The following is an 11,303-nucleotide window of genomic DNA, read 5'->3' on the forward strand; positions in this document are numbered from 1 at the left end:
TTTGAATCAAGCCAGCAGAATACACATGTGTATGAATACATACATGTATCCATAAACACATATATACTGGTGTGCATATATGTTTGTACTTTTTCTCTTCATTTCCCTTTTTCTGTCTGCTACTGATTTAAAATGTTCAGAGTCAGGCGTGGTGGCGCACGCTTGTAATCCCTGCACTTGGGAGGCTGAGACAGGAGGATCGCGCAGGTTCGAAGCCAGCCTCAGCTACTGAGTGAGGCTCTCAGCAACTTAGTGAGACCTTGTTTCCAAGTAAAATATAAAATAGGTCTGGGAGTATAGCCTAGAGGTAGAAAAGCCCTTGGGCTCCACTCCCAGTACTACTAAAATAAAATAAAATAAAATGTTCCAACGGGGCGTGGCAGTGCACACTTGTAAGCCCAGTACTTGAGAGGCTGAGGATCGCAGGTTCATGGCCAGCACCAGCTGCTTAGTAAGACCCTCCACAATTTAGTGAGACTCTGTTTCAAAATAAAGAATAAAAACATAGGGCTGGAGATATAGCTCAGAGTAGAATGGCCCTGAGTTCAATCCCTGGTACCAAAAAAAAAAAAAAATAGTTCCGGGTGCCGCAGTAAGAGACTTCTGGGCGAAGTCTGTTCGCAGTTTCCCTTCCCCATAGACTGGAACACAGAGGCTTCTTAGCGCTGCGCTCCATCTGAGGCTCAGATGCCCAAGTCCATTGTGTGGTCCAGGCCCCCAGGGGTGCTGGCAGTGCGGTCATATGTACTAGTAAATGGGGGTTGGATTAAGCCAGAGATTTCCAGCCTCTTCCAGAAGGTGTCTTGGGGCTCCCAGGGAGGAGGCTGGACATATTTATTTTGTCTTCTCCATTACTGCCAAGAGGAAAGGATTGATTCCTATGTAGGATGAATAAATTAAACCAAGACAGGCCGTGCGTGGTGGCACACACCTGTAATCCCAGTACTTGGGAGGCTGAGACAGGAGGATTGCAGATTCAGAGATAGCCCTCAGCTATCTAAGTAGTGAGACGCTCATCACCTAGTGAGACCCTGCTTCAAAAAAAACCGGGCTCAATTGCCAGTACCACAAAAAATAAAAAATAAGTAAGTAAACCTCATATCACCCTAGAAAAATGTTGGTGGCACATGATTATAATCCCAGTATTTAGGAGGCAGAGACTGAAAGATTGCAGGTTCAAGGCCAGCTCTTGGCCAGGTGTGCTGGCACATACCTGTAATCTCAGTATTTGGGAGGCTGAGATAGGAGGATTACAGATTCAGATAGCCCTCAGCAAGTAGTGAGACTCTCATCAACCTGGTAAGACCCTGTTTCAAAATAAAAATAAAAGGTCAGTGCTTGGTAATTTAGTGATATCTGGTTTCAAAATAGAAAAGAGCCGGGCATGGTGGCACATGCTTATGATCTCAGTACTTGGAAGGCTGAGACAGAAAGATTACAGATTCACAGCCCGCCTCAGCTACTTAGTGAGGCCCTCTGCAATGTAGTGAGACCCTGTTTCTAAGTAAAGAATAAAAATAGGGATATAGCTCAGACGTTGAATGCCCCAGGTTCAATCTCCCATACCACAAAGAAAAAAAAAAATTATCCAGGCAAGGTGGTGCAGGCTTGCAATCCCGGCACTTGGGAGGCCAAGACAGGAGAATCCCAGGTTCACAGCCAACCTCAGCAATTTAGGCCCTCCACAATTTAGGGAGACCTTGTTTCAAAATTTAAAACAATAAATAAAATAGGGCTGGGGTGTAGCTTAGAGGTAGAATACTCCTGGGTTCATTCCCCAGTACCAAAAATAAATAAATAAAATAGAAATGAGCTGTGTGTGGTGGCTCAGGCTTGCGGTCCCGGTACTTGGGAGGCTGAGACAGGAGGATCACAGGTTTGCAGCCAGCCTCAGAAACTTGGGCACTCTGCAATTTAATGAGAACTTGTTTCAAAATAAAAATAAAGTAGGTTTGGGCGTACAGTTTAGAGGTAGAATCTCCCCTGGGTTCATTCCCTAGCTTCGTTATTAATTAGTTGATTAATTAATTAATTAATTTAAAAGGAGCTGGGCATGGTACAGTATAAACCCCTAATCCCAGTACTTGGGAGTCTGAGACAGGAGGATCACAGATTTGAGGCTAGCCTCAGCAACCTATGTAGTGAGACACTATTCCAAAATAAAATAGGGATAGGGGTGTTGCTCAGAGGTAGGCTAATGTCATACACACACACCCCCCCCACACACACACACAGCCAAGACAAAAGCAGAAATAAAGCAATGCGGAGAAGGCAGAGAGGAATCAAGATTGAAGCTTTTCCAGAATTATTGTCATAAACCTCGGCACATAAATCGAGTAATAAGAGATGACCCGAGGCTAGGGCCGCACGCCAGCTTTTGTTCTGCGCGGTGTGGGTCTGTCTCCCGCTCAGATCTGCTGGGCACCGTGTGTAACGTGGGGCACACAGACCGTGTTGCCTTTCTAGATTTCAGAGCATGCCGGTCCCAGGGGCTCTGGCTAAAGATGTGAACCTGTGCTGCACTGCTGTGACGCCTGGGCTTGTGGCGCTCAGCAGTGGGCTGGAGCCAGGGCGGCGGCCTTCCATCCCGCAGGCACCTGTTGTACAGCAGGAAGTCCCGGGAGAGGCTGCTCTCCAGCTGTGATGACGGTGGGCTCCGGCACAGGGAGGCTCCCTCCACAGAAGCAGCAGGGCCAGCCCCACTCGCCAATAGAGTCTGACCAAGAGCAGAGCACCCTGGGATCAATAAAGTAGGGCGGGGGTGTAGCTTAGAGGTAGAAGGCTGCTGGGTTCATTCCCCTTGCTTGCTTTATTATTTATTTATTTGTTTATTTGTTTATTTTCGAACCCAGGGACATTCTACCTCCAAGCTAAACCCTTTTTGGTTTTTTGTTTTGAAACAGGGTCTGGCGAGGTTGCTGTGTCTTGCTAAGTAGCTGAGGCTGGTCTCAAACCTGCAATCCTCCTGTCTCAGCCTCCTAAATACTGGGATTATAGGCATGCCCCACCGTGCTGGGCTAGTGCCTTGTTTTTACCTTTAAAGTTTAACACTTAGGAGGAAACAGCACTTCAGAGGTATCTTTAGAAACAGAAACAGGGCCGGTGATCTGCCGTGGAGCAACACGGTCACCACGTGGAGAGGCTGGGCCCTGGGGTAGCTGTGGTGGCAAGTTGGAGAACGCGAACGGGAAAGAGCAGACAGTGTTAAGAAGGCGCGCTTGCTGCGTCTGACTGTGTCAGGTGCTGGCTCGAGCACGTTAACTTATTTTTAACCCTCAGACCTTAGGAGGTAGGTGCTATGATTGCACGCATTTTACAGATAAGGAATCAAGCGTAGCAAAATTAGATCATCTGTTCGAAGTTCCATTCTGCTAAATATAAACCATTGATAAATTATTAATGCCCCTCATTCTCAGAGGAGGGAAGGAAGCACCAAGAGGAACTGCTCTTCTGAGTTTAATTTCCACGAACAGAGGAAACCTGGTGCAAGACTGGTTTTAGACACGCAGCTGTAGCCGGGAAGGTCGCGCCCTGGAGTCTGGGGGAGAGGCCTGGGCGCCGGGCTTCCAACATGGGGGTGGGCCGCCGGGTGGGAAACACAGGCCCGCAGAAGAGGAGGCTTCGGGAAAACACGACTCTTGAGAACTGCAGGGCTCCTCTCAAAGGGCCGAGGGATGAACGCGGCAGTAGCGCCCAGCGTGGGAGCCTTGGGAGGTGGGAGGAGACGCTGATTGGCCAGGAGGAAGGCGGCCCCGCCCCGGCGCCTCTGCCCCGCCCGGCTTCTCTGACATTTTGCAACCCAGGACTGTTAAGTATGAGCACCCAGTTAACGTCTGCACAGTCGCATTGGCTAGAGAAACAAAAGCGGAAGAAGCCCTGGCAGAGGTGTATTTATTTATTTTCTATTATTTTCAATGAAAGTTATATTAAAAGCTATAATGAACTTCCTCTAAGAGCAAGAACACAGCCGGGCGTGGTGGTGCACGCTTGTAACCCCAGCTTTCCGGAGGCTGAGACCGGAGGATCGCAGTTCGCGGCCAGCCTCAGCTACTTAGTGAGGCCTCTTCGCAACTTAGTGAGACCCTGTTTCAAAATAAAGAATAAAAAAAAAAAAAATAGGGCAGGGGTGTAGCTCGGAGGTAGAACGTCCCTGTCCATCCCCAGACCCGCAAAAAAAAAAAAAAAAAAAAAAAACTAGAACACTTAGATCCATCTGCATTTCCTTCCGCTTTATCTTTTTGTGTGGTGTACATGTGTGATGCTGGGACCCCCAAGCTATACCCCCAGCCCTATTTTATTCTTTACTTTGAAACAAGGTCTCCCTAAGTTGTGGAAGGCCTCACAAGTTTCTGAAGCTAGCCTCGAACCTATGATCCTCATGTCTCAGCCTCCCAAGTACTGAGATTACAAGCGTGTGTGCCACCACGCCCAGCTCTTCACTTTATCTTAATGAAAGGATACTATCAAAATCTTACTCAAGTCCAGCATGGTGGCACATGCTCATGATCCCAGTACTTGGGAGGCCGAGACAGGAGGATTGCAGGTTCGAGGACAGTCTCAGCAAATAGTGAGGCGCTCATCAACCTAGCAAGACCCTGTTTCAAAATAAAAAAAATAAGGCCGCATGAAGGCCACCAGTTATATGGTTGTATTGATCTCACATTTAAAAATCAATTTTTGAACTATGGCTGACTTGGCGTAATTCCTTTAAGGTACTCATGGTTAGTAATCCAAAAGGAATCCATTAAGGAAATGTGGACCGCAAAGTCCATTCAAGTAGCCCTTTGGCCCAAAGTAAATAAATGTTATAATACAGTAAAAACATAAATAAAATAAAATAAAATAGGGCTGGGCGTGTAACTTGGAGGCAGAATGCCCCTGGGTTCAATGCCAAGTGACACAAACCAGGCATGGCAGTGCACACTTGTAATCCTAGCTACTTGGGAAGCTGAGATGGAAGGGCCACAGGTTCAAGTCCAGCTTGGGCAACTTGTTGAGACCATGTCCCCAAATAATAATAATAATAATTATTATTATTGTTATATAATTATTATTATATTAATATTATATTATATTAATATATTATAATATATTATTATTATTATTATAAAGCCAGGCATGGTAGTGCATGCTTGTAATCCCAGCATTTGGGAGGCTGAGACAGGAGGATCGCGGTTCAAGGCCAGCTTCAGGTACTTAGTGAGGCCCTCTGCAACTCAGTGAGATTCTGCTTCAAAATAAAGAATAAAAAAATAGAGCTGGGGGTGCAGCTCAGAGGTAGGATGCCCTTGGGTTTCATCCCCAGTACCACAAAATAATGATGAATGTTGCTGGTGGTGGTGGTGGTGGTGGTGGTGGTGGTGGTGGTGGTGGTGGTGGCGGCGGCGGCAGCTGTGGCTGGGAAATTAGCTCAGTGGTTGAGCACTGGCCTAGTGCGTGTGAGCTCCTGAGTTTAATTTCCAGCACCACCAGAAAGAAAACCAACAACAACTCCTGAGGAACCACAGAGCACCTACGCCATCTGAGCCCAACTTCTTGAGGGGTTGTGCCGTCTGGCGATCTTGAATTTTCACGGCACCCATGAGATGCCCGACGGGGCTATTATTGAGACAAAGGTGATACTAGGCTTGTCTGGGAGGAATGGCGTGCATAGACAGGCCTTGTTTTGTTTTTTTTTTGCGGTGTTGAGTGAACCCAAGGGCATTCTACCTCTGAGTTGCACCCCCAGCCCGTTGTATTTTTTATTTTGAAACATAAAAATTAAAAATCTCACTAAGTTGCAGAGAAGCAAAGGGACAGAGGGCCTCCCTAAGTTGCTAAGACCGTGCGCCACCATGCCCAGCTCAGAAGTATTTGATCTCTTTTTTTTTTTTTTTTGGTGGTACTGGGGTTCCTGGAAGCCCTTCTACCTCCGGGCTACACTCCCAGACCTATTTTTACATTTTTATTTGGAAACAGGGTCTCCTAAGCCAGCGCGCGCGGCTGGCTTCAGACCTGCGCCATCCTCCTGTCTCTGCCTCCCAAGCGCAGGGATTACAGGTGTGTGCCACCACGCCCAGCGTGATATCTTTTGAGCCTTTTGGCTTTGTTTCTGGCAAAATAACGAAGGCCTGTCTTCAGGGAGCCCGTGTTGGGTGGCAGGCAGCTTCCCCCTCTCAGGCCTCATGCTGTCCTCGTCTAGACCTTTAGCAGCAGTGAGCGACATGCCTCGCCGAGGCGCCCAGCCAAGGAGAAGCAGAAGGCCGCCGTGCGCCGCGGCTGGGCTTGCGTGCCGGGCTGAGGCCAAGGTCTGCGCCCATGGGGCTTGGGTGACAATTATTAGTTTTCATTTGGGAATAAAGAGCTGGCTCTTGGCTATATCTGCTTCACTTACAAGGGCTTTTTCTCCTTTTCTAGGTGAAAATAAGTCACCTCCTCGCCCGTGCGGCCTCAATCATTCCGACTCTCTGAGTAGAAGTGACCGGATGGACGCGGTGGCGCCCTCGCTGGGCAGCAGCAACCAGCTGAGCTCCTCCTTCCTCCAGGTCTACATCCCCGACTACTCGGTGCGCGCCCTCTCCGACCTGCAGTTCGTCAAGGTGAGTGACAGGAGGGCGCCGAGCAGGGTGGGAAACACATCTATCTCCTTGGCTCTATCAAAAAAGCTGCCACGCCAGGTACAGTTGCACACATCCGTAATCCCAGCCCTCGGGAGGCAGAGACAGGAGTATCACAAGGAGTATTACTTAGTAATACCCTACTTAATACCCTGAGAACAGGATATTATTTCAAAATTAAAAAAAATAAATTTAGCCAGTGGTGGTACACATCTGCTAATTCCAACACTCGTGTGGCCGAGCCGGGGGTGGGGGTTGCGTGTTGCAGGTGAGCCTCGGCAATTTAGCAAGGCCCTCGACAACTTAGTGAGACCTTGTGTCTGTGTAGCTTGGAGGTAGAAAGCCCCTGGGTTTAATCCCCAGTACCAAAAAAAAAAAAAAAGTTGACAAATCAGTTGTGGCTATTCAGGGAATGAGAGCGAGAGATCTGGAGAAAAGGAGCCAAGGTTTTTTCAGGAAGCTTTTATGAGCCTAGACTAGCGAGCCCGTCCCTGGTCGGCTTGGGAAGCCAGGGCGGGGCACAGCAGGTCACCGGGGCCGCCTCCTGAGAGGACGAAGAGCTTCCTCTTGGGACTCCTGCAGATGGATCCTTTTCTTGTTCTGAAATGAAGAGGTATTTGACAAGCGGCTTTAGCTGGTGGTAACTCATCTCCGTTTTCTATCTCTGTGAAACTGGAAGCAAAATTGGAAGTGATTTTACATCAGGAGGACCTGACATGTTTGCAAGTCAACCTGAACTTTAACAAACACCTCAGTTTAAGCCCGACACAGTGGTGCACACCTGTAGCCCTAGCGACTTGGGAGGCCAAGGCAGGAGGAGCCCGGAGCCCAGGCCGGGCCGAGCAACGCAATGAGACCGTCTCAAGGGGGAAGAGGAACGTGGCTCGGTTTATACTCAAGAGTGATTTTTTTTTTTTTTTGGTACTGGAGCTTTTTTTGTTTTTATTTTTTGTTTTTGCAGTACTGGGGATTAGAACCCTGGGGCATTCTACCTCCAAACTATACCCCTAACCTTATTTATTTTTTATTTTGAAGCAGTTCTCACTAAGTTGCAGCAGGCTTCAATAGGTAGCTGAGGCTGCTTTGTTTATTTTCATTTTTAAATTTTTTTGCAATATTAGGTAGGGATTGAACCCAGGGGCATACTATCTCTGAGCCACACCCTTGGCCCCTAATTTTTATTCTTTATTTTGAAACAGGATCTCACTAAGTAACTGAGGCTGGCTGGGAACCTGCGATCTTCCTGTCTCGGCCTCCTAGATACTGGGATTATAAGCATGCCCTACCATGCCCACCCAGTTTGGACTGGAATGTCATCCCAGGGGCATTCTACTTCTGAGCTATACCCCCAGCCCTTAAAAAATATATTGATTGAAACAAGGTCTCACTAAGGGTCTTTGCTAAATTGCTGAGGCTAGCCTCAAACTTGTAATCCTCTGTCTCAGCTTCCCAAATACTGGGATTATAGGCGTGTGCCTGACTTCAAAGAGGATTTCCTTGTATGAGACTGCTAGACAGCCGGGTGTGGTGGCGCACATCTATGATCTCAGTATTTGGGAGGTTGAGACAGGAGGGCTACAGGATTGCAGCCAGTCTCGGCAACTTAGCAAGGCTCTCAGAAACTCAGTGAGACCCTTTTTCAAAATAAAAGAATAAGCCGGGTGTGGTGGCGCACACTTGTAATCCCCGTGCTTGGGAGGCGGAGACAGGAGGATCACATAGGTTTGAAGCCGGCCTCGCTGGCTTAAGAGACCCTGTTTCCAAATAAAATATAAAATAGGTCTGGGAGTGCAACCCAGAGGTAGAAGGCCCCTGGTTTCCATCCCCAGTACCACCAAAAAAATAAGTAAATAAAATAATTAAATAGGGCTGGGGTGTGTCTTGCAGGGAGAATGCCCTTGAGTTCCATACCCAGTAGCACAGAAAAAAAGAAAAACTGCTACAGGCCTTTTTGGGGATTCAGTGTGTAGTTTCGTATAGAGGCCAAAGAACCCCAAACTAAGTGCTGACTTGGTTTGTTTTCTGTGCCACGTTCTGGTCCCAGATCTCAAGACAGCAATACCAAAATGCCTTGATGGCATCCCGGATGGACAGGACCCCCCAGTCTTCAGACAGTGAAAACACTAAAATCGAATTGACTCTTACGGAGCTGCATGACGGGTTGCCGGACGAGACGGCCAACCTGCTCACGGAACAGAACTGCGTGGCGCACGGCAAGGCCAACCACAGCCTGCACAGCGAGGGCGCCATCTAGGGCGCCCGCCTCCCCGCCGCCTCTGTCCGCCCGTGACTGGCATTAGTGTGAGCTTGTCCACCGTGCTGCGTCCCGCAACATTCTGAGACCAAAGACTTTGTCCCCTTCCTCAAAGCTGCGGAGGAGGACTGCCAGAGGAGGAACGGAAACTGGAGTCGTGGAAGCGACGGCCGGGGCATGGCGTTCAAGATGCGGAGACGAACTTCTTCTGCCCAGATAGAATCATGTTTATTTTTTCAGCTGTACCATTTATCAGTACTCACTCTCCTCCCTCGATTTGCATGAAGTTGAAAATTGTCGCGATTTATTTTTTCAAGAGATCATGTTTTTTAAAAGTGTCTTTTGCAGAGTTTTAGGTTGTGCTGTAGGAACTCTGCTGTGGTCCCATGACGTGGCCCTGATAGGACGGACCTGCCCTTGAGCGGCCCTGGGGCGCTCCCAGGGAGGGCGCTCTTCCCTGTGCCCTGTGGGTGTCACTGTCGAACTTGATGGATGAAGGAAGAAAATCGTGTCACCGCAGAACCTGCCAAGTCTGTCGTCACCGTGGGGGCACCGCGGTCGCCTCCTTGAGCCCAGTGTTGATTTTGAGAATGTGATGTTTAACCGTGCGCCTTCCCCTCAGGAAGGTTTAACATTGGCTTGGGAATGTGATTTTGCTCCCACCCTAAGGAATTTTTATCACCAAAATGAATGTTAATGAATTTTAAACCCATGGTTTATCATTGGCAAGAGGCAAGTTGACTTCATCCTGATGTTCCTCCGGCCGGGGGCTCTGGCTCAGCCCGCCCACCCCGGCCCCCAGAGCGCGTCGCCACCTCCCGGGCCCTGTCTCTTGCTGCCCCAAGATGCTGCTACACGGATGCCAAATGGAACCCTTCCGTGGGCTTCTCTGTAAACGTGGCGCCGAGGTCTCGCTCCTCCCTTCCACTGGGACGTGTGTAGTTATCAGAACAGGAGATGGATTCTTCACTCGGGGCCAAGAAGGCGTTTCTAGACCAGTGTTTTTAAAGGAGGGAACATTGGGGATTTCCAGCCCCTGTCCCTCCTTCCAGGGAGCCAACTGCCCCTGCCCCCGTAGGGCCCAGCGGCGGCAGTGTCCCTGCCCAAGGCTCGCTGTGTCTCCTGCCTCAGGCACGGCCTGTTCCCAGAGAGGCCGCCTGTGACAGCCCCAAACAGGGATTCCAGAACCAAATGTGTGTCATGGCCATTTCATGTGTGTCTCCGTCTTATTTTTTATACCAAACTCACCATGTGTAGTGAAATTAATGTCAGCAGGCTTTTCTTGGGTGACTGCATCCTTTACTAGCATCATCTGTGTTCTAAGTGTTGGCCGCAGGGATATGTGCATCTTGCTGACAATATTTGTACACGGAAGTGAAGTTCTCCTGGCCACAGCGTTCACGTAGGACTCTCACTCCCCACTGCGCCTGTCACTAGCAGAGAGGAGCCCTCCCTGCACACGGGAGGCCGTGGGGCTCAGCAGTGGCTTCTCCCTCTTCAGGTAGGGAGCCCTCCAGCCCCGGGCGGGGCTCTGGGGGACAGCATGCTGGGCTGGCCTCCTGGTGAGCAATTTGGTGGCTCAGTTTGTCCTGGGGTGCCTTCCTCAAGCCACCACCCCCTTACTGAGAGAGGTGGTGACTCACTTTTTGGAGGTCTTATGGGGCCCCCTCTAGGGGTTTGTGGCCTGTTGCCACCTTGGGATGGAGCCCCCACCATATAGCACAACCTGAGTGGACCCCCACACTTGAGTGTCCCTCATTTTTAGACACATCCATCCAAGTTAAAAGGTCCATTTTTTAAGGCACATCTAGCCACGCACCACCTGGGCACAAATGTATGAAGAGGAGAATCCCCTGTAACCAAGGGAAACCCGGGCTGGTGAGCAGGGATCTCCCTCCACGAACGACCGCCCTCCCGGGTGTGTACCTTCCTGGGGGCTAGCTGAGGCCCCTGGTCTTGCAGGGCTCCATTGCCAGCCCCTCCGGCCCGGGCGGCTCTCCATGGCAGGTGTCTCTGGAATGAGGGTCGTGTTGGGGCTCTTTTGGAGTCCCATCGTTCCTTCATGGATCCTAAAGAGGTGTGAGAGTCTGGGAGACAGAGAAAGAGGGAGCGAGAGACACACCAGCCACCGCCTCCCTGACGCCTCCCTGACGTCAGGAGACACGGCTTCTCGCTGCCTCGCGTGGCGTGGGGGCTCCTTGCAGTCTTCACTTTATAAGAGCTGGCAGGAGGCTCTGCAGTGGCTCCTGACGGACGGGATTTGAGCCCACCCAGTATGTGCATACTTCTTGTTAAATACTTTTTACCTTTGGTTATTCATATTATTTGATAACCACAGAGAATCCAGTGTCTGTCTGGTCCCCGAAGGGGGTAAATTACATCTGGTCTGGGGAGGCTCACGACCTTCCAACAGCACTCCCGGCCGAGTGACCCGGTTCCTCTTCCCATCTCTC

At 49.7% G+C, this 11,303-nt stretch overlaps 1 protein-coding gene across 2 annotated transcripts in view; it reads left to right on the plus strand.

The window, feature by feature from the left end:
• The window catches only part of CNNM2 (cyclin and CBS domain divalent metal cation transport mediator 2), a gene marked incomplete at both ends in the record, with an annotated part of 162,575 nt that extends 153,725 nt beyond the window's left edge, over positions 1–8,850 (plus strand). For both annotated transcript variants that reach the window (XM_080694604.1, XM_080694605.1), the window contains 2 exons: positions 6,397–6,578; positions 8,641–8,850. In XM_080694604.1, coding sequence (XP_080550730.1) covers positions 6,397–6,578; positions 8,641–8,850 — 392 coding nt within the window. The remainder of the gene's footprint in view (positions 1–6,396; positions 6,579–8,640) is intronic.
• Positions 8,851–11,303: the final 2,453 nt, after the last annotated feature.

The sequence above is a fragment of the Muscardinus avellanarius genome (assembly GCF_963383645.1).
Source record: "Muscardinus avellanarius genome assembly, chromosome: 4".
NCBI classification, from domain to species: Eukaryota; Metazoa; Chordata; class Mammalia; order Rodentia; family Gliridae; genus Muscardinus; species Muscardinus avellanarius.